This window comes from Podarcis tiliguerta (assembly GCF_965153285.1).
Source record: "Podarcis tiliguerta genome assembly, chromosome: 6".
NCBI lineage: Eukaryota > Metazoa > Chordata > Lepidosauria > Squamata > Lacertidae > Podarcis > Podarcis tiliguerta.
The window spans coordinates 36,405,302-36,429,238 of record NC_139539.1 but is presented as its reverse complement, the minus strand read 5'-3'; the positions used below and the strand labels follow the sequence as shown (position 1 = coordinate 36,429,238).

At 43.1% G+C, this 23,937-nt stretch overlaps 1 protein-coding gene across 4 annotated transcripts in view; it reads left to right on the top strand.

Annotated features, from left to right (window-relative positions):
• The window catches only part of RAP1A (RAP1A, member of RAS oncogene family), an 88,103-nt gene extending 77,770 nt beyond the window's left edge, over positions 1-10,333 (top strand). For all 4 annotated transcript variants that reach the window (XM_083444623.1, XM_083444625.1, XM_083444626.1 and 1 more), the window contains exons 7-9: positions 2,230-2,373; positions 7,457-7,572; positions 9,598-10,333. In XM_083444623.1, the coding sequence (XP_083300749.1) occupies positions 2,230-2,373; positions 7,457-7,543 (231 nt within the window). In that variant the 3' untranslated portion in view covers positions 7,544-7,572; positions 9,598-10,333. The remainder of the gene's footprint in view (positions 1-2,229; positions 2,374-7,456; positions 7,573-9,597) is intronic.
• Positions 10,334-23,937: the final 13,604 nt, after the last annotated feature.

Sequence of the window (23,937 nt, the reverse complement as noted above, 5' to 3'; positions counted from 1 at the left end):
AAGATCTTAACTGTGTTTAAAAGTAGTTTAGCCACATATTTTTATTCTTCAGTTTTCATGTCTTTGCTGATCATTATCTCTGGCTTTATTTTTCTCTTTTCCCGTAATGTTTTTGAAACCCTCTTTGATACACAAATCTTGGTTACGTTTTTTTTAAAAAAGGAAAACGAACGATCTTTTAGATGAGGGATTATGTTCATCTTAGAAGCTGATTCCTTTCTTAGCATTTAAGTCAAAACGCTGTGGTATGCAGCAACTTACATTGTTTGAGGTTACACATGTACCCTGTTTGAGGTCAAATAAATTATACCCCTCATTCTAACTACACTGTAGTTACTATTTTTAAAAAAACTTTTTGTGTTAAGTGATAGCTTCCAGATTTTAATATGCTAAATGTTTTTCTCTCCTTGTTTTGAATGAAGTATGGATTTAATTTCTTTTATCAGGATAGTAGCTTGTATAGTAGCGGATTTAACTAAACCTGTTGGGGGGGGGGGAATCACAAGAAATGTGTTTCTTTTTACCTGGAACTGATCATCCATGAATAAGAGAGTGTGCTCAGAAATTTAGCAAATATTAGAACTGTTGCTAATTATTTATAAACGAGAAGTATATGAGGTACTTTCCTTCTGGAAAGTGCAAACTTTGCTGTGCATGTGTGTGTTTAAAATACTTAAGGAAACAGAATGGTGTGCACACCCATTATCAGCAGTTTTCTGTGTGTAGTGCTTTTAGATAGCTCAGGCGAAACAGGATGTGTCTCTGTGCGTGTGTGTTCAGTGTTTGCAATTAAAGTTTTAATGTCCAGCACGCTGCCAAACAGTTCAAAATAAGAACATAAGGATTGCATAGCTGTCTTTGCATTTCATGACTCTGAGGCCCCATTTCTGGAGTTGAGAAGGCATTTATTGCCTAAGCAGGGCAAATCACTGGGGCCAATACATACAACGTATTTCTTGGGAAGTGATGTACATCCTGTTGTATAAATTATGTTGAGTTGAAAAGCAGCTACTGCCTATCTGAGGGTTTGAAATGTCAACTCTGTGTTGTTGTAGAAACTGACATTAAGGTAAGTGCTTGTGGAAATAGATTGTGTGTCAATGAACCTTCCAGACTGTGGTATCTCCATTTCTTTGATAGTTGCCATGAGACGGTTTAATTATCAGTGTGATGTAGCCATGGTAAAGACGGGTACAAAATGGTTTGTTTGCTTACTTTCTTGCAGGTACCTAATGCATAATTCAGTCATTTATCATCAAAATGTACTTTGGAGTTCTAATTTGCAAGGAATATAGGGGTTTTGTGTCCAAATAATACAGATTTATGGCACAGTTCTAATATATATATATTGTATTCAGTGATGGGGCACTAGCCTGATCCCCAATTTCCCCAACCTTCAAAGCCAACTTTGACAAGTGGGTAGGTTCAGCCACCTGTCAATCTCCTATTATCATAATGATGTCAGGAGATTGACTTCTGTTGAAGTTCAAAGGGGATCACTGTAACCACTGATCTATACCCTCCTTTAAAGGTACACTGATTGCAACTGGGAATGCGCCTTCAGAGGGGCTAGTTCTGCTTCCTCAAATCAAACCTTTTCCACCCTTTGCAGAGGAAGAAAGCTTCATTTTAGGAAGTCGTTTGAAAGCAGACTGCTTCAAACTGAGACAATGACCCACCTCAGTGTGTCACTTTGAGTGGAGCTTCCTCTTGGCACCAATCAGCCGTTCATGGCTGACAAGGAGCTCAACTTGCAAAAGGACAATTGAGACCTCACTTTAAGTTCCCAATTGTTTCTTTGTCGCAGCAATAGTACCTGTTCCACCCCTGATGACACATAGGATGTCAGGTGTGAGGTGGATGGACATGGCTTTTGGAGAACAGCTATGGAAGGTTCCCTATTGCTGGTGTTAGACAAGTTCAGATTCTGCCTTACTTTTCAATATGATGAAACTCCTTTTTTAACGTATTCATAAATTTCTCACATTTTTGTTTCTTGAAACATGTTATCAGTAGCAAGTGATAATGTGTAATCAATCTGTTAAGCAAGAGCATGAAAAACTAAGAGTAGAAAATTGCTCCAGATTTAACGGGGGAGGGGGGGGGGAGGGACTCCTTCATTCTAGAGACTGCTTACGTTGGTCAGTGAGTATTTTTGCAGGTCTGCTCAGACTAAGCACACAGCTTTGAATGCCATCTATTAATAACTCTCTTATTCTTTCTGCGCAGGTTCCCATGATTCTGGTTGGCAATAAATGTGACCTGGAAGATGAACGTGTAGTTGGCAAAGAACAGGGACAGAACTTAGCAAGACAGTGGTGTAACTGTGCCTTTCTAGAGTCATCTGCAAAGTCAAAAATCAATGTTAACGAGGTAACTATTGGTTAATCTTTCACAAGGCAGCACACAACCCCTTTTTATAGGCTTGGGTTTGTGTATATATGTATGTACACCATCCCCTCGTGTAAATATTCCTATAGTCCTCTTGGATTGAACATTTGCGCAAATCGAAAACCCACGTTTCGGTGGATCTTTTCTGAAGGCTCGCATAAAAGATGCTGTTTTCGCATCCCCGCCATTGTGCTGTTTTGGTGACTGAAGTGCATTTGTGCAGAGCAAGATGCCCAGTGCAAAACCTGAGCCAAAACCTGCAGGGTGTCGGTGTTCGCTTTTCTGATCTGTCAATATGTGATTCACTCTGCTATTGTGTTGCCTTAGAGAAAACTAATCCCTTAGCCGAGAGCTCTTCCTCAATCATTCCGAACGCTGCTTTACTGTGGAACTAAATGTGGTGCGTGAGTGGTCATGTTTGCTGAGCACCTGTGCAAATAGGTGTGCCACGCACTGCATTTTAATCTCACAAGACCCAGAGTTCAAACTAGAGCCGTGTCGCTTAGAAAAGTGCTTTATGCAAGCTCACCGTGTGACACCCTGGTGGTTTCTGTTAGGTAAGCACTGTAGGGCAGATGAATCTCTGCAAAAAGCAAGGCATAAAAGACGAGAAACTCAAGTAATAGAGCAAAAAACCCAGAGTGGTACTGATTGGAATGAGGAATGTTTGTAGGGCTAAAAATGGGGGGGGGGGCATTTAGCGCTAATATGTTTGGTAGCAGTGAAAATTGTTCCCCATTTCAAGTCTCTTTTAGAGCGGGTGATCTGAAAGTCTTGTTTCCTCGGAGCAAGGGCAATCAGTGAATCGATTGGCCCATGACCAATGAAGAAAGCATCATGTTCTGGATCGGTTCTGTTTGCCCGCATTAGCATTGCCCCACAGTCATGTCTTGATTAGCTGAGTCGTGTCGTGTCCCCATCGCATTCACTACATGGTCTCCGATTGTATGGGCTCATGTTGGGTGGAGAGACACTCTTCTCCTCCTGCCCCCCCCCTCCATGTTGCCCAAACAGGGTGACAGTGAGGAAACAGCAGTGAACAGGTATAAAAAGCTGGCCATTGTGTGTTTGGTATGGAGTGGGGATATTTTCTTTGCCCTGCTTTCCTGCTCTTGATATTTTTAGACCCAAAGTACAAGTGGGAGATCATTTAATGCAGCCCTAGAAGCATCCGCTGGAGTGATTCTCCTCCCCCCCAGTGATGAAACCTTCTGAACAAGCTGCGAATCACATGAGCTCTTGTGATACGTTCAAGTACCTATCATACATAAAACAATTTCCAGAGGAACTATTGAACAAGTCTTCAAGGTGCCACAAGAGACACTTTGTTTTATATAGTTTATATGAGAAGTCAGCAGCACTGAAGTTGATGGCTGACTGGGTGCTTCATTTGACAGTACGTAGCATCTGCTTCCAAATGACTGAGAACTGCCCTGGGCAGCAGAGCTGCTTCACGAAGGCCCTTTAGGAAGGGAACACAGCTTAGTTAGCTGTTACCTGATGAAATAGTAGGTGGGGGGGGGGGACCTAGCCCCTCTTCTGCCCCAGCTAGAGTGAATGCCATTAAAGAAGTGTCTGAAATAATAATAAAACATCATCACTATAGGCCAGGCTTCCTTAACCTGGTCCCTACAACTGCAGTAATCGCTGATGGATTATTGTTGGAGAGGATGGGAGTTGTAGTCCAAAACATCTGCAGAGCCCCAGGTTGGGGAAGGCTGCTATAGGTCAATGTTCTTCCACTTTGGATTCCTGGAAGTTGCAGAACTACAGTTCCCATCATTCCCTGCCTGCTTATCCCAAAACACACAGAGCCTGGTTTTCTCTAACCACCATTACCTCTTTCAGATAACTGAGCTAACTAGGCTGTGTTGATTTTGTGAAGGAAGTCCTGACCACTCAAGAAATTTAAAGTTAGCTTTTCCAAAACATCTGGTCTGTGTCAGTAAACTCTACCAGGAGAGAAAGATGGGGTACCTTCATTTGTTTATGGGCAGCTGTATCTGGTACAGCCACCCACAAATTACATCATCATGCTCAGCTGGTGACTTGTGTTTTCAGGGCTGGACACATCTTTGTTTCAAAAGTTTTGAAGAGGTTCTGTATGTCAGTTTTGTTAGTTTATTCTTTTGATTTTAGTTTTGGTTTGGGGAAATGAGTTTCTGGCGTATTCTCTGATATTCTTGTGACTTTGCCAAGTTCGTAATTCCTCAGTTATGAAGAGTTGCCTCGTTACTTTGTGTTTTGGAAGCAACAGATGACTTCCACTTGTAATTTCCATTTTTAAAAATCCAAAAACCGTTCTCATCCAAAAGAATTTGCTGTCACGCTTGTTTTGATTTTGTTGAACAAGAGCCAATACAGAAAGCAATGGTTTGCCAATCTTTGGAAACTGAGGGGAATCAAAGAGGAGGAATACACTACTTTTGCAGGCCTTTGTGCCTTACAGTAGCCTTTAATGAGACAGAAATCTGAAAGCTTAACATGCCTTATTCTGTCTGAGACGGTGGCAGTCCTATAACTGGGAGTAAACACCATTGAACCAGGTCTGTGCTATACTGATTTAACATTTTAGCCTCTCTATCTTGTTGCATTTAACGTGGCAGCTATTCCATTTGAATGAAACATATACACCCATTCCTTGTCACACTTTCAATATGGAGATTTAGTTAAATTAAGATTTGAGCCCACCTCTAATTATTGACTTGAGATGGTTAGAAGAAAATTTATTCACAATTGCTCTTACTTAGCATGGTTTTAATAAGGAGGCATTGATATTTGGGGGTGGGGGTATTTTTTTTTTCTTTTGTAGTGAAAGAAGACCTGGGGGGGGGGGGTCCAAAATGTTCTCTGAGGGAATGGTGCTGCCTCTTCCCCACAAATCCCCTTGGCCAAACACTTGCCAAGAGAAAATACCTCCATTTTAAAATGACAGCAGCTGCCACTTGGGCACTTTCAATGTGGACTGTAATCCTCCCTGTTTCCCTTACCAAGGGGAGAATCACATTGTGTACAAAAATATGGATGGTGCCCTTCAAAGAGACAGTTACTGCTTTAGAGGTGGTATAAGGTATGTGTTCTCATGACAAACATGCATGTGGGGACTGCACTGCCCATGCTGGTCATAGGAACATAGGAAGGTGCCTAGTACCAAGTCAGATCATTGGCCCATGCAACTCAGTCTACACCAGGGTTTCCCAAATTTGGGTCTCCAACTGTTTTTGGATTACAACTCCCATCATCCCTAAGTAGCATGACCAGCGGTCAGGGAAGATTGGAATTGTAGTCCAAAAACAGCTGGAGACCCAAGTTTGGGAAACCCAGATCCACACTGACTCGTAGTGCCTCTGCAAGGTGTGGGGCTCTCTCCCAGTCCTTCCTGGCTGTGCCAGAGATTGGGCAGCTGCCTGCAAAGTAGCTACTCTTAACACTATGCTACAATCCTTCCCCAGATACCCTTTCAGTGTTCTGGATCCCTGGGAAAGGGAGGGTGGAGGAGGAAAGCCAAATCACCCTGTTAATATACTTGATAGACTAACACAGTTTGTCTGTTTTCCTTAAGTAAGGGCAATGTAGACCATTCCTCTCATAGTTCCCTGCTTTATGTTGCTATGCTGGATTGACACAAAGGCACTTTGGAGATCTTTAAGTGGTTAGAAATGACTGGCAATAAGGTGTGAGGGTTTGAATAATCTTTCAACAGGAGATATGGTAGATTCCTCCTTCCTGTGCACTTCTCCTCCGGGACCCTCCCTAAACCTTTTCTCACTTCTTTCCAATGCAATCTTCGACTTCCAAGCTCTGTTGAGCATCGAGGAAGAAGCCAGGTTGACCTTACTAGAGTACAAACTGATGTGTTTTGCCTTAGGCTGACAGCATCAAACCATGTAACTGTAAACCCGGTGGGGAGGGAGTGTGAGAAACCTAAATGCTGTTATAGAGTGTTATTGTACAGAGTAAAAGAGATGCTGGCTTTATCATGCTTTCAGAAAGTGCTTGGCTGTGCTTGTGTGTGTGTGTGTGTGTGTTTAAAAAATAGATAATATCAAGGCAGTATCTAATTTCTAGGTTTTGCAGTTCACAAGCAAAGTACTGTAGACTTAAAGGTTGTTAGAAATTACACAGGGTTGTGGGGAGGAAGTGAGTTAAGTGAGCTTTTCCAGGAGACTGAATACTGTAGCTGCATTGCTACGCAGTTGACTTTACCAAAGACAAAGACGTATGCAGCTTTCATCTGCAGGTTTGATGCTACAGTACATAAGAGACAGAGTGGATGAGTCCATGGCATTTACATACACACACACACCAAGCCATATCTACACCACTGACTATAAGACAGCTGCTTTGTTTGTATGGCAGCCCTACATTTAAATAAGATGGAGATTAGGTGTTTGCATTTTGCAAAAGAAATTCTTATACCTTAATGGCTTGCATGCTTGATAGTCAGACCTCTTTCAGCTTTTCTTAGCAAGTATTCTATATATGTATTATACGAGTTCAGAAATGGTAACTCTACCACAAGACAAATGGGAAGATAAAGAAATACAAACAGCAAACTCCTTTATTTAATATGCTGGCACCTTGTTGCTACAGTATATGCACATTCGTATATGGAGAGTTGCTAATAATTGCTAAACTGGTAGCTGCTTCTTCAAATGATTGATTTTTTTCTGTTGGGTTATCATCGTCTTTGTACCTGTACTTCTGGTCTGTGTGAGGTTGTCCTGGTTGTGATGTGATTTTCAATTGGAACCGTGTAGAGGTTCCCCCCCCCCTTCTCTTCTTGCTTTGGAGGAAAGTGGAAGCGGCTAGACCACAATTAGGGGAGCCCCAAGAGGAAGCAAAAACCTTCAGGAGCTTAGATAAATTGCCCTGCTTCGCTCATGCTAAAATCAAGAAGTTCAGCTCTCTTTGCACTGCCTCCCACCCCATTTATTTCTCACCTTCTCACTTGATTTAGCCGAAAGCTTTTAAGGCCAGGATTGTAACATGAGGTTGCCATTCTGCGGCACCTGTATCTCTTGATTTCTCACCTTGTTTTGCTCTCTTCCTCTCTCTCTCACAGATCTTTTATGATCTCGTCAGACAGATAAATAGAAAAACACCAGTGGAAAAGAAGAAGCCTAAAAAGAAATCGTGTCTGCTGCTCTAGACCCACAGCATGCAGCAGCTCTGAGCCAGGTGAGCAAATGGTGAAATCTTAATGACCTTCCTGGGACATGTTCGTGGCACTGACTCTCTTTGCTGCAGCAGCTACTACATGATGCTGGAATGGTTGCAGGCTGGACTGATGGCCACCTGTATTCCTTTGGCAAAGGAATGATAAGCTGCCAAATACTAACATTTGGGGTATGTGCTATATAGCAGAGGTAGAGAACCAGTGGCCCTTCAGGTGTTCTTAGTTTCCAGCTCCCATCCACCTCGGCCAGTGCAGCCAGTGGTTGGGGGACCATGGGAGTTTCAGTTCAGCAAAGTCTGCAGGGTCACAGGCTCCCCATTCCTTTTATAAAGGATGCTTAAAATACTTTTAAGACTACCCTGTGCTTCCTTTTCAAAAATTACACCACTGGCCCTATCGGTTCAGATTTTATGGAAAATTTTAAAATATATGTTTCCTTTGGCTTTTAATGGGAGGTTGAATTATATGTGATTCTGGAGTTTTTATAGCATTTTAAAATGTATCCTGCGAAGAGGCACATTGTTTACCTGGGGAGGGGGGGGGAATCAGCATTTGAGGAGGCACTGACCTCCCTCCCCCCCCACACACCTTTCCTATAATATGGAAGTGGGCTTGGAGCAGAGCAGCGGCTATGTCATCACTATGCATACTGGGGCCTGCACACGCCATTTCTTTTTGGGTTGAAGTGCCACCTGCTGACTGATTTGCTTTTGACATCTAGTTTTAACTCTTGCTTCTGATCCTTTACTGCATGTGTGTGAGAGAGATAAAGAGAAAGAGAGAGAGCACAACCATAAACACTGGTTTGCTATGCAAGAGGTGCTGCAACAATCTCTTCCTTTTTCACATTCATACACATCTCAGCATAGCGAATTCCCATACTGTCCCAGCAATCCAGTTTTCATTCATCTCTTAGAGAGAGAGAAAGGAATTTAAAAATGAGTCAGAGGGTTGTAGTCAACTAAATTCTAAATCTCTGAGACCCTGGGGAGCTGCTTCCAATCAGTGTAGACCAGGGGTCAGCAAGCTAAGCCCCATGGGCCGGAAGTGGCCCGCGGGGGTCATTTGACCAGCCCCCAAGCCACCCCCTAACCGAGCTGCCCACTCACGCACTGCGCTAAACCAACGCAGCGCAGGGACTCACTTCTGCAGTGCTGGAAATCACATCTGCACATGCGCAGACATTGAAAATTGCACCTGCACGGATGTAGATGCCAAAAATTGCACGCATGCTCATGCACGTGAGAGATCCGGCCCACGGAGGGATCTCTGCGGGACCGATCCAGCCCAGGCAAGATAAACCTTGCTGACCCCTGGTGTAGACCAAGGATGGAGAACTTGTGGGCCTCCAGATATTGCTGGACTAACAACAACAACAACAATTATTTTATTATTTACATGCTGCCCATCTGATTGTGTTGCCCCAGCCACTCAGGGTGGCTTCCAGCAAAATATAAAAACACCACAAAACACCAAACATTAAAAGCTTCCTGAAACAGGGCTGCCTTCAGTTGTCTTCTGAAAGTCATATGGTGGTTTATCTCTTTGACATCTGACTGGAGGGCTTTCCACAGGGAGGGTGCCACTACCAAGGAGAACCTCTGCCTGTTTCTCTGTAACTTCACGTCACGCAGTGCAGGAACCTCCAGAGGGCTTTCCAGAAAGCCCTCAGAGCTGGACCTCCGTGTCCAGGCTACAGGTACCATCATCCCTGACCATTGGGATGAGGCTGGTGGGAGTCTACCAACATCTGGAGGGCCACAGGTTCCCCATCCCTGGTGTAAACAATACAGAGCGAGATAGACAAGTGCTCTGACCTTGGCATAAGGCAGCTTCCTTGGGTCTTAAACAAGTCCTCCTTTCTGAACATGTGCTGCGTATTTGTTTTTAAGAATTTTTAAAGAAGGTACCTTCAATCCTGTGTGTGTGTGTGTGTGTTTTTTTTTTTTTAAAGTACTCTCTTGTTTGCAGAGGCTGTTTCTAAGTTGGATGCTGACTCTTCATTGTCTGTCTCTTCTTGTGCTCAGGATTACAGGAATGAAGAACTGTTGCCTAATTTGGAAAGTGCCACCATTCCAGACTTCAAATAACTACACCACAAATTAACAACATATCCGAAGAGGCTTCTGTTTTTATATATTATGTGAAGAATTTAGATCTTATAATGGTTTGCACAAAGGTCCCTTGGGGGGGAGGAAATAAAATAAAATTGCTTTGTGTATATCTCTTGGGAATTAAAGACAATAGTACTTCTCCTTTGCAATAGCAGTTAACAGATGTGATAATAAATATAATTGACTCTAGTTGTATGATTATACAAAAGAGCATGGATGCATTTCAGATGTTAGATATTGCTACTATAATTTCATATTGACCTCTTACCATAATTCTTCTCCCATCCAGCACTAAAAATGGTCAGCCAGTAATACTTTATATCTATCATGATAGATACGATTATACAAATTTTACCCTTTGAACTCATGGCAGCAAATAACTTTCCAAGTCATTGACTTCATTTTATATTTAAAAAGTTACGGAATATCATTATTTTCATTCTGCCATTATATTCTAATTAAAATTGTGCATAATGCTTTGGAAAAAAATGGGTCTTTTATAGGAAAAAAAACTGGGATAACTGATTTCTATGGCTTTGAAAGCTAAAATATATAATATACTAAACCAACTCTAATATTGCTTCTTGTGTTTTACTGTCACAGATTAAATTACAGCTTTTATGAATGATTAAATTTTAGTACATTTTCATTTTGTTTGAGTGTTTCTGTTCTGGATTTCAGGTCTGAGGTTTTCGCTGAAAGGGTGATGAAACCTGTAGCAGTAAATGCTGTTGAAATGCTTTTCACAACTCCCACTTACTTGTTGATCATTGCATTTCTTTCCCACCTTTCCTTCAAGGAGGCATACACGGCTCTCCTCGTGATTTTATCCTTGCAAACAACCCTGTGAGGGAGGTTAGGCTGAGAGGCAGTTGACTGACCCAAAGTCACCCAGTGAGCTTCACGGTCAATTGCAGATTTGAACCCTGATCTACCAGGTCCTAGTCCGACACACTAACCACTACACCATACTGGCTGGCGGACATGCTTGAGTAGGGGAAGGCATGCATTGTGGCCAGAGTGGTCAGGTTATAACTTCATTGCATTGGTTTGGATTGGCTGGGCTGTGTGCACTTTGAGGCTTCATAGAGCTCATTCAGCAGAAATGATAACAAACCAAGATCTAAGTTGACGCTCGGGCAAGCCGGCTTAGCTAACTGAAGAGTGTCTGCTGCCTCATTAGGTGGCATTTCTGGAGAAAGAGAACAAAGACCTTTTTTCCTACTGATTTTCCTTTGTACCTCCCAGTGGCGTAGCGTGGGTTGTCAGCACCCGGGGCAAGGCAAGTAATTTGCGCCCCCTAACCCGTGGATTTGCGCCCCTTAACCCTAACCCCCAGATGTTGCGCCCGGTGCGGCCGGCCCCCCCTGCACCCCCCACGCTACGCCACTGGTACCTCCCCCAAGCCTGCTCTGGACGGTTGCAGGGGCACCTCTGGAAGTGTGGGATGTAGCAGCTAACCAGTGAAAATGGCCTCCCCTTCTTTCTTCCACCAAGATATTCCACTGGATCTCAGTTCCTTCTGCAAAAGGAAGTAGCCCTTCTGTGAACGGAAAAGCCAGACTGGATCCGGCTCAATTAATGAAGTAGCAAATAATGTATCTCTAATAGATACGACACAACAGTGGATTGTAATTACGAACTGATTCCGTCCCCCCAATTTGTTTTGGAATGCTTTAGTCCAACCGAGCCTTAAAAAAGAATCTCTGGCAGGATAAAGTCTTGGCAGGTGGCTATAAATGCAGTGAGTTGCGGTGGTGGTGGTGGAGAGAGTTATTTTCATGAACATTTTAGGTCTGGGTGTGATCATAGGGTTGTTGGAGCCATGCTTAAGATGGTTCCAGTAGCCAGTTTTCACATGCCATCTAGTGGATGGAAAATACAACAGCCTTCTCCTCAGTAAGAAATGCTCTGTGCTCTGTCAACACATTAAAAACACATTGGGGCTTTAAAAAACCATTTTGCTATCATTGCCTGTGTTGTGAGGTTGCCACTTTCCCTGACCTCAACAGATATTGCAGCTGTTATTTTTATGTGCTTAGGTTCCAATATGGCACTTTTAGTTGCAGCTCTTGCAACCTGGACAGTTGCCTGCTTGTTAAAAACTAGTATTATTCCACCGACAAAAAGCGGTGTGGTCATGTAATTGGGAGGCACTACTCCCAAACACCGGCTGTATGTTGTTTTAACATTTGTGTGCCATCATACCATACATTATTCTCAGGGTGGTGGGTTAGGCTGATATGCCGGCTAGCTCAGGTTCACCCCAGGGGGCTTCATGGCTGAGTGGGGATTTGAACTCTCATCTCCTGGGCCAAAGTCTGTCACTCTAACCACTATACCACACTGGTTCTCCTAACCTGAGCATGAGTAGTTGGCAACCTTAGTTTGATGCAGTTGTGTATTGCAAAGCAGAAAATGTATTAGTTAAACAGCAAAGCAGTTGCACAGAATTAGACACCTGTTTAAACTGGAAATTTGACAGTTGATCACAGACCAAGTAAGTTTGGGACTGTGGGTGGTAGCCAACCAACTTCTTGTGCAATAGAATTTCTCCTCTCCCTGCACAAACCCCAGAGTCTTCTCAAATCGGCTCCGAGGGTTGAACGAATCTGCAGAACAGGTTTAGGGGGTGCACAGGGTGGCTGAAGGAAAAGGGGGGCATTCCGTTGTGCAAGTGAAAATTATTGCACTGGTGGGACAAATTAGTTGCATACTGTGCCCAATTTTAGACATTTTTGGGCTGTGGGATAGCATTGCCTTGGGCAAACAATAGAACAGGCCGATTTCGTGTGCATAAAGTCCTAATATTATTTGCCTTGCAAAGTGTTTCACAGCAGGGAAGAAAGTGTGATGCGCTTTATGGCATAACTCTTTGTGTCCACCAGGTGGCATGTGAAGACTGCTTGGCTGGAGCAAACTACAATATTGTTCAGTATTCTTAAAATGCAGGGTTTTCTTTAAAGAAATATTGACTATACATGAATGCATTGCAGATTTTTCTGAACAAGCCAACAGATTTGTTTTTCTATATTTTCAGTTCTAATCAGCATGCGGGGCTACTATAGAAGTTACAAAATTAAATGTTACACATGTTCCCGCCAGAAGGAAAAACAATGTGGGTGTGATGGCAGCATTAGAACATAAATAGGCCCAGAAAAGAGATGAAGAGGCAATACTCTACACTGAATACAAGATATGTAGGGAGCTTCATAGGGAACTATTATTTGGTATACATCTGCAAGGGCAATGAAAGACAACTGTTGGATATGCTTCAGAACATGATGCTTTAATTTAGTGGTTCCCAAACCTTCTCAGGCCACTGCCTCCATGGTTCAGTAAGTTCATGCCCCTAACTTACCCCATATAAAGCATTATTCAGAATAGCAGTTTGCACGACCCACTAAGGAAGATAAAATAAAATTTAAAACAGGAACAATTAATAGCACATGGATTCAAAATCCAATGGCAACTACTTAGTTTAAGTAATTCAACAAAACTGATGAACTTGAAACAGTGATCATCATTTATCCCTCCAGCTCCTCCTTTTGCCCACCTGCCGCTTAGCGCAACCCCCCACCCTGCCCCTAATAACCCCACTGCTCAGTTTGGGAACCAGTGCTTCAGAATATCTGCAGTGGTACTTCGGGTTACATACGCTTCAGGTTACAGACTCTGCTAACCCAGAAATAGTACCTCGGGTTAAGAACTTTGCTTCAGGATGAGAACAGAAATCGCGCGGCATTAGCTAAAGGGGTACCTTAGGTTAAGAACGGTTTCAGGTTAAGAACGGACCTCCAGAACGAATTAAGTTCTTAACCCGAGGTACCACTGTATTTATACCCCAGGAGATAGGTCTGGGGGGTTATTTTAGGAGACAGGCATGTTCTTGCAAAAATGTGTTTATTTGTTACAGAGGCAAATTGGCAATCATTTATCATTTAAAAAAAACAATCCTGTTGACTCGGTTGGTAACAGACACCTGAAAATGAGACAGAAATATTGGTTTTTGTTTGCCACTAGGGATGGAGGAGAAATCTGGTGAGCTGATATTATGAAGCAGAGTCCGGCCATTGCCAGATTCAAACTCTTACAGACTTGCATACAGTGTGGACCAGGCAGTGTGGCCTGCCCCCTTTGAAAAGTAATTTCAGCTGCATGAGGGTGGTTGTCTAGCTCTTACAGAAATTGATGTAGCAAGTCCTCTGGGAGCGATGAGTCTTGACGTCATGCCATTGCTCGCAGTAGAAATTTTGTGTACGCTTTATTTTACATGCACTTGGGGATTGCATGCAAAATGCATAAGATTTCCCCTGAGAGCGATGCCACGTCAAGACTCGTCACTCCCAGCAAGACTTGCTGCAATGATTTCAAAGCGCACAACAGAATGAGTGCTCAGCAGCTGAAATTTAATATCCAGTATGCCAGTAGATGGCACTTTGATAATACTTCTGACAATGGAGAAGAACTATCAGATATGTCTTTCTTTTCTCTCTAGTTAGCAATGAGGTCCACTGACGTTATCTTGTGATTGCTGACCTTAAATGGGCTAAATGAATCATTATCATTGATATGCCGTATGAGAGGCGTATATACACAGAGTTGTATCAGGGGAAGTTTGCTGGAAGAGGACACCAAAGAGCTGGTGTCAACTGATAGGTGTCAATTTTAAAAAGCCCAACTTAGATTTGAACCTGAGTTATTGTAATTGTATTTGGATTGGGGAATTGGGCAATATTTTTTACAGTTTATAACTTGTTTTTAGGTACTGAATGCAAGGATCGCAAAGTCCTGCAAAATACAACCCATTGCTGTTGTGAATGGCATCTGAATGAGATGTCTAATAACGGGTGAGCAACGAAACCTTAAATGGTCTTATCACTGTGCTTTCCAGCATCTGTGACTCTTAGCTCATAATTGTTAATTCATGAAAGGCACCTTATAAAGGCTTCATTTTTAAATCACCATGGCTGAACTTTCCCCCACACCCTGAAGGAGAGCTGTGTTAGTCTCTTGCAGCCAAAGCAGCAACGAGTCCTGTGGCACCTTAAAGACTAATGGATTTATTACAGTGGAAACATTCGTGGACTGGAGCCCACTCTGTCAGATGCATGGCTGAACTTGAATCCCCATATGCATACCCCCTGCTAATGTCTGCTAGATCCATAATTTAAGCTTCCTAATACAGGGACAGGAAAGGGCGGGTATTTTCCACTGCTTCCCACCAATGGCCACCCGCTCAAGTTGAAGCATTATTATGCTAATTTCCAGTCACAGCTAAATGGTTTTAAGTGAGGACTTGGGCTGTGATTGAGTATTCTCTGGGGCTGAAATCCTGAAAAGCTAATTTGAATAAGGAGATGAGTCTACATACAGGAGTAGGAAACCAGCAAGCCTATCATTCTTAGGTAGTGTGGGTCTGACTTTCAAATGGGTCTCTGTGTCTGCTAGTAATTTGGCAAATACAGTGGTACCTCGGGTTACAAACTTAATTTGTTCTGGAAGTCAGTTCTTAACCTGAAACTGTTCTTAACCTGAGACACTCCTTCGCTAATGGAGCCTCCTGCTGCTGCCGCCGCACGATTTCCATTCTCATCCTGGGGCAAAGTTCTCAACCTGAGGTACTACTTCCAGGTTAGTGGAGTTTGTAACCTGAGGTACCACAGTTAAGACTTAGTAGGAAGCAGTCAAGTGCAGGATTTATCACATTAAATATCTCCATTGACAAAGTTAACTAAATTCCAACCTGGCCTGTATGCCTTTTGTTGTTGTTGCTGAGCCAGTTTAGGGCTGGTTTAAGCATTCATCAGAGCCAAGCAGTAAAGCTATTTGTGGAATATGCTCGGTATGGGTGGATGAGTTGGAATTTTGCATTATGAGAAGATCCTTTCACATGTAATAGTAGGAAAAGCCTAAACCAGGCTTCCTCAACCTTGGCCCTCCAGATGTTTTTGGCCTACAACTCCCATGATCCCTAGCTAACAGGACCAGTGGCCAGGGATGCTGGGAATTGTAGTCTCAAAACATCTGGAGGGCCAAGGTTGAGGAAGCCTGGCCTAAGCTGAAACATTTGTTTGTTTATAAATAAATATTCAAAAGTATTTCTATGCTGCCATATCATAAAATATCAGGGTGGTGTACAACACTAAAACATAAAAGACCTTTTAAAGCAATACAAATAATCATTAAAGTGACTTGCTAAATCATTTGAAGCAGATGCATAGGACTCTCAGCATAAAAAGGTATTCAAGAAACACCTGGAAATCAAAAGCGAGGAATCTTTGCTGGAAGAGTCTTCCACGGCATGAGACTGGTGACACCAAATGCCTGACTTCAAGCTGAGGCCAGTTGGACCTCAGTAACACAGGGGTAAAAGTAAAGGGACCCCTGACCATTAGGTCCAGTCGCGGACAACTCTGGGGTTGCGGCGCTCATCTCGCTTTATTGGCCAAGGGAGCCGGCGTACAGCTTCTGGGTCATGTGGCCAGCATGACTAAGCCGCTTCTGGCGAACCAGAGCAGCACACGGAAACGCTGTTTACTTTCCCACCGTTTACTTTCCCACCTATTTATCTACTTGCACTTTGACGTGCTTTCAAACTGTTAGGTTGGCAGGAACAGGGACCGAGCAACGGAAGCTCACCCCATCGCGGGGATTCGAACTGCCGACCTTCTGATCGGCAAGCCCTAGGCTCTGTGGTTTAACCCACAGCGCACACAGGGGACAACTATTCAAATGTGCAGTCCCACTACCTTCAACCAGCCTTTCCCCCAGTTTTCCTGGAACAGACCAGGAAAAGATATGGCTAAGATAATAGAGACCATCAGTACTGGACTGGATCAATATAACAACACAGCAGAAGAACCAGAAACAAGAAGGGGAGACTCTCGGGCAATGACAGGAGGGAAAGTTTGTAAGGGAGGAATGGCTAACTGTTATGAAGAAAATCCTAAAGGAAAGAGCAGGGGAATCTGAAGGGCAGCATACACAGAAAATATTTGAGGAAGCATTGGTAAAATCACCAATGTTAAGACAAGAGGAGCTGAAACTGGAAATGGCCTTAATTGGTAGCAGCTTCTTGAGGAGCTTCAAATATGAGTACAGACAGGAAATAGAGAAATTTGGGTGAAATCACAACAGTGGAGACAGAAATTTGGAAGGAAGGGGGGCTGAAATGGGGAATTATCCTAATGGGAATCCTCTTTCGGAGGAGATTTAAATATGCCAAAGTAAGAAAAAAGAATGGGTAACAGTCTGGAAAATGATTTTTATTTAGGGGCCAGCGATTGTAAATAAATCGGGACATCAGCAGACATGGATTCAATGCTTGCAAAAAGCAACAGTAATGATAATTTTAAAATGGGAAAGAGTATGAAAGCATAGATGTGTAAAGTGTAAAGTGGTCTGAATGTTTAAAATATCTGTGCTGTATACCACAAGTTTAATTGTTTAGTAGCTGGAAAATTAGGTAAAGGGATCTGGAATGTAAGATGATTTGGTTTATTTAAAGAACCAGAAGAGGGGGTGGAAAGAAGTCCGGGGATTTGGGTGTGCCTTAAGCTATAGGATGATAGGTGTCAGCAGAAAATTAATTTTTCAGAAACTGCAACTGGGCATAACTCTGCTCACCTGATTGACATCTTGCACCTGTTCCTGCATGTGCATTTCCAAGGAAGGCAGGGACTGTTTGCATGGACATAAAGCTGATATCGTAGGCCAGATCTCTGTCTCTACATGTAAGGCAATGTGAGGCTTCAGCTTGGAAGGATTCCAAGCCGTTCAAAAGAGCAGCAGCGCAGCAACTTCCGTCCGTTCGCCCGATCCCTCTGGCCTCCAGGATTTCAGACGGAGTCTGAAATAAGCCCCTGGCAACGGTAAAAGTGTCTGAGCCAGAACAATTCATTGCACCCAAAAGAAGGTAGCAAAATTGAAGCAGCTGCAGGAAGTTATCTTTTTAAGGTTCTGCTTGTATGCAAGGCATGCGTGGAGAAAAATAAAGGCTGCAAAGTGTGCTGTGTCATCAATGGCTTTTGGTGTGTTGTAGAAGTTTGACCTTGCAGCTGTGGTAGCTTTAAAAAAAGTATAGACATCCGCTTTGCAAACTTGAGAACCAAGCCTTAGAGAGCCCCAGCCTCAGGTTCATGCCAACATGATCTGAGAGTTGGTCTTCCCAAGGGTGGCTGAAAATGGGTCAGTTTACCGACAGAAGCAGCAATAATGGCTGGCCTCACCTCTTTTCATGGCTTCTACAGCTGGCGCAGCAGACTGAATTGGTAGTACTGAATAAGATAACTGTGTGCAGCAACACTTATCTCAGACAAGTAAGTTATACAGGCTGTTAGTATTCTGTCTCAGCGAGCAGCTGATGACAGAGAGGAGGCTGATCTACAAGAGGCAAGTCTGATGGGACTTCCTCCGATTTGTTCCAGCACTTATGGGTTACATCATCTGTACTTACTTCCAAACCTTGCCCCCCCCCAAACCCCCCCCACTGTGGACAGTCATGTATTATGAAGAGATTTGTGTCCTGCCTTTGCCTCCAGACAAAACCAAGGTAGCTATTATTTAAAAAAAAAGAAATCACAAATAAAACAATAAAACTGCTTTTTAGCAAATGAAATATTTTTTCTGAATAAAGAGAGTTTGCATAATGGTTTCCACTTTCTCTGAAAGGAATTGTTCTTATTTTATTTTTATTTTTAACATGATAAAATGAGATATAGCCCATCTGGCTTCTCAAGCACTAATGAGCACATCGTGCAACTTCCACCGATAAGAAACACCAAGACAGGAAGTGAGGGGGACCGGACAAATTTACTGCAGAGGGCTGTGGAAAAGCCCTCTCTGTGTGGATAAGATGTCCCCAGATTCCAGGGACATTAAAAGCCTTGCCCAGCTTCAGACCCCAGAACCTTGTGGCACACCTACGCGGATGCTTGGGTCATCTTTTTGGAGGCCCTCACCTGGAGGGTAGCAATAGGAGAGGAAGCCTTTTCAGCTGTGGCTCCAGGGTTTGGAATGCTCTTCCCAGGAAGACCTGCCTTGTGCCGTCCTTGCCATCTTTTCAGCACCACCTCAAGCCTTTCTTCCTCCTCCAGGCATTTGATAGCTATTTTTAATTCTTGTAGCTTTGAGACATGTTAAGTTGTGGGTGAACATATCAGACGACACAGCAATTCTTCAAAAAGCTCTTGTTTATTCACAGGCCAGAACAGAACTGAACTGAAGGGTTCAGCCAGCCTGCTTATATAGAGCTCCACTAGAACGCAACAGTAACCATTTTCTGTAACTATCCAATCACTGAACGTCACCTTCAATCCCTTATTTGCATATGTGGACCTAAGTGAAAACTATATACAGTATCCCCCTGCTGGCCCAGGGTGAGAAAGAAGCCAGGCCATTGGACCAACTAGCTCAGTATTATCTACAATGATTGGCAGTGACTCTCCAGGGGCTTCAGTTGGGGAACTCTCCCAGCCCAACCTGGAGATGCCAGAGATGGTACTTGGACCTTTTGCATGCAAATTATGTGCTTTACCCCTAAGCCATGGACGCTTTCTTGGCATATGGTGGTGAACAAAAGTGCAATAATGATAATTGTTAATTAAGGCCACAAGACTCCCATCCAGCATCAGCAAACCTCATTTGAGAATGGATAGACTTTGGTGGAGGGATGGATAAGAGAGAGACTTGATCCAAGGCAAGACAATGGAAAGATGGGGGCTGAGGAAAGGGTGGAATACATTGGAAATATAGTTGAGGAGGATAGACCTGAGGTTAACCTGAACATTATAGTGAGCAGCAGGAAGGCAGATCTGGCTATGTGGAATCCAAATCCTTTCCTATTGCATTGGACAGGCAAGCTGCATGAAGGTTCAGGGTGGCTCCAACATTTAGGGCTGCATCTGCCATGATGTTCTAAGTCAGGGGTCAGCAATCTTTTTCAGCTGTGGGCTGGTCTGCTGTCCCTCAGACCATGTGGTGGGCCGGACTATATTTTGGGGGGGAAATGAACGAATTCCGATGCCCCACAAATAACCCAGAGATGAATCATAGAATCATAGAATCATAGAATCATGGAAGAGACCACAAGGGCCATCGAGTCCAACCCCCTGCCAAGCAGGAAACACCATCAGAGCACTCCTGACATATGGTTGTCAAGCCTCTGCTTAAAGACCTCCAAAGAAGGAGACTCCACCACACTCCTTGGCAGCAAATTCCACTGTCGAACAGCTCTTACTGTCAGGAAGTTCTTCCTAATGTTTAGGTGGAATCTTCTTTCTTGTAGTTTGGATCCATTGCTCCATGTCCGCTTCTCTGGAGCAGCAGAAAACAACCTTTCTCCCTCCTCTATGTGACATCCTTTTATATATTTGAACATGGCTATCATATCCCCCCTTAACCTCCTCTTCTCCAGGCTAAACATGCCCAGCTCCCTTAGCCGTTCCTCATAAGGCATCGTTTCCAGGCCTTTGACCATTTTGGTTGCCCTCCTCTGGACACGTTCCAGTTTGTCAGTGTCCTTCTTGAACTGTGGTGCCCAGAACTGGACACAGTACTCCAGGTGAGGTCTGACCAGAGCAGAATACAGTGGCACTATTACTTCCCTTGATCTAGATGCTATACTCCTATTTTAAATAAAAGCATTTTAAATAAAAGCACACATTCTACTCATGTAAAAACACTAGGCAAGCCCCACAAATAACTCAGAGAAACATTTTAAATAAAAGGACACTTTCTACTCATGTAAAACCACGCTGATTCCCGGACCATCCACGGGCCAGATTGAGAAGGCGATCGGGCCACATCCGGCCCACGGACCTTAGGTTGCCTACTCCAGTTCTAGGTTCACTTACAGTTCCTTCTTGTATGTTTGGTGACTCTTTTCTGATGATCAGCTACTACCCAAAAGGAAGGTTGGAATGAGAAAGTCTCTGATTTTCATGTCCTAGACCAGACATAGGCCAACTTGGCCCTCCAGATGTTTTGGGACTACAACTCCCATCATCCCTGACCACTGGTCCTGTTAGCTAGGGATGATGGGAGTTGTAGTCCCAAAACATCTGGAGGGCCGAGTTTGCCTGTCCTAGACCCCCAAAACACATTGGTGTCAGGTCTGTTCTTTATACCTGTTAAAGTACCATCAACAAGGAATACTGGTCTTATTTATATGTGTTAGTTATTGTAAACATGCTCATGCGTCTTGGGAAAACAGCAGCTCTGTCTTTCAGGCTGGCAGCCTAATGCATTCTTTGGATTAAACCCAATGCATCTTTGGCTAAGCCTATGGTCTGGTCTCTGAGGCTTTTACATTGAGGCTGAGAGCTATTTCAGCTAGGCCCTTCATACTTCTAACCTATGGGAAGAGTTGATGGATGGACAACGTGTTCCATCCCACATCTTTGACTGAAGCCCATTGACAGCATCTCTGCCCACTGTTTATTTTATTTTCAAGACCGCTGGCTTCCTGAGTTGTGTGTGGACTGGAGAGTTTAATGAGATGAAAGAGTTTGGAGAATCTGGTGTGAGTAGGGGGGGGAATGAATATACTCTCCACAGCACTGTCCCCAAGTATTCTGCTTATGTAGTGGAAACCCCTTAAGGAGTCTGTGTTAAAGGTTATTAAGATCTGAAAATTCATCATTTTAAATTACCTCCCAGAATGCCTTCTCTTATGCTAGGACTAGAGGGGTCGGGGTTTTTTTTCTTGCTGGAATGGGAATTTGCTGTTTTAATGACTCTGCCTTTCTACTGTCTGTTTAGCCCCTGCTGTGCTTCCGAGGAGCAATGCTCAGATTTCATTATTCATAGGTGAAAGCCAGACTAGCTGGACACAACAGGAACCTTTAGCTTTCACATAGATGACATATATATATGGAGACTAATAGTAACCCTCACTAATGGCTTGGTTTAGCCTAGTAGGGCAGAATCACCCAATGGATTGCTAGAAGATACAGAACTGAAGGCTTGTTTGGTTTGGGAGCTAAATAATATTCCAGGTTTAAAACTGTCATGTGGAAGAGTGGTCCACAAGTATCTCACTGGAGGGCAGAATATCTGATTATAAGTCATGGGGGGGGGGGGAGAGCAAAGTTGCGGTCTCCAGCCCTGGATCTTGCTCAAATTGTGGTGTAAGCAGGGTGACTCACTGTATTCTGGAAAAATTTATGGTACCTGCGCAAGGATGTCACTAAAATTTTCGTTTTTGTCTATCCAGCTTCTTCTTCAAAAAAAATAAAATAAAAATAAAAATCAGTTTCTATCATTAAATGCACAGAACAATCAGAGTTGAGACCGGATGTCCCATGTTCACCCACTTGGGATTAGCTTGAATCGCAAATTGCTCCTCTATTCATGTAAGCGTCAGTTGCATTCATGGAAGGAAAGTTAGAACCAAGACACTGTAACATAAACAGACTGTGACCTTGAGGTGAAGCATGGGTGATAAATTATAGCAGCAGTAATAACAAATTATTAGATTTGACCCCAAATGTTGCTTTTATTTGAGGACACAAGTAAGGGAGGGAGGAGAGGAAATCTGGGTTTGAAAATAGGAAAATAGACACACCCCAGTTGGTACCTTTACTGGATTTCCAACTATTTTATACAGTGGTACCTCGGGTTACAGACGCTTCAGGTTATAGACGCTTCAGGTTACAGACTCCACTAACCCAGAAATAGTACCTCGGGTTAAGAACTTTGCTTCAGGATGAGAACAGAAATCATGCAGCAGTGGCGCGGTGGCAGCGGGAGGCCCCATGAGCTAAAGTGGTGCTTCAGGTTAAGAACAGTTTCAGGTTAAGAACGGACCTCCAGAACAAATTAAGTTCTTAACCCGAGGTACCACTGTATATGTGTGTGTCTGCTATTATTTGTTTTATATGCATATTTATTTTTAACTTTTATATATATATATGCAGTTGTTCCTTATATATGTTTTCATTGCATAGTAAATTGATTTGGGATGCCTCATTTGAAGTAAATCAACAATGAAATAAATAATAAACAATAATAAAATGGAGTAGGAGAGTAAAAAATAATAATCAATCATTTTGCTTTCCCTTCATCTTATCCCATAACAGCAAAATCCAGCATTTAATCTCCAGTTAAGTTTGCAGGGCACTGGGCGGAAGCAATGCAGCCTTTGGGATTTTTAGCTGTAGCAATATTTCATCTGCTGTGCGTGGAGGATCATTTAAGATAGGGGAGCTGCTAAGCAACACTGCTGGGGAGAACGCCTGTGAAATATTCATGCAGATGCTGAATGTCAGAGAATCTTTGTAGAAACCCTGGAGTTTGTGAATGATCTGTATTCACCTGTGTCATCCATAAGACAACTCCTTGCATTTCTCTTTTTTTGTAAATAATTTTTTATTAATTTTTCACAGTTACATTTTCACAAACAGAAACAGTAATTAACTCACATTTCTACCAAATCTAAATTTACACAAGTACCTTTACACAAACTTTCTCTTTGAGATTATTTAAATCTCTGGACCTCCCTCCATACCCTCTCCTGATTCCTTATATTAACCAAGTTCTTCTGCATTTCCATACTTATACTTTTCCAATTATTATTTCCCTTAATTTTATCTCGTTTTCTGCTTGTTGCAAGCGTTTACTTACAATCCTGCCAACGTATCAACTTGTTGACAGTATTTTTGCACATAAACAATAAACAATTCCCACTCTTTTTTAAACTTCTCGTTGTCATCGTCTCTTTGTCTCTTTCTCTACCAGATTGCATGCCTTCCAGATTTCCCAGCTGTCCCTCCTTCCCTGGAAAGGGCAGTTTCTTGGTTGCCTGAAAACAAGTAATTAAATTAAGCCTTCTTCATTTTGGAAGTGCAGCATGAAGCCAAGTCAGGGCTATGGAGATACTGGCAGTGTTGGAAGCTGGAACACTGGCTGTCCCTCTTTGATGTAGAGGAAAGGAGCTCCTGGGAGTTATAATACTGCACCCTAAGGGAGGAAATACTGTGTGTGCATTTGAACCAGAAGTTATCTTGCTCCTGCTTTAGTGCTTTATTTACGGTAGTAGATTAGGAGAAGTTCCCTGAGAGGATTCATATGTGCTGAGCTCAGCACTGCATAGCAGCCAAACAAAATGCAGGCCCTGTATTGGTTCTGCTGCTACCTGCTTTTGCATAGCAGATGGAGGTAGGGTCACGGTGACTCAGTTGAAAGAGCAGATGCATTCCTAGGCCTAAGATGTTGGGTACAAGGCTCAGGCACCCCCAAACTCGGCCCTGC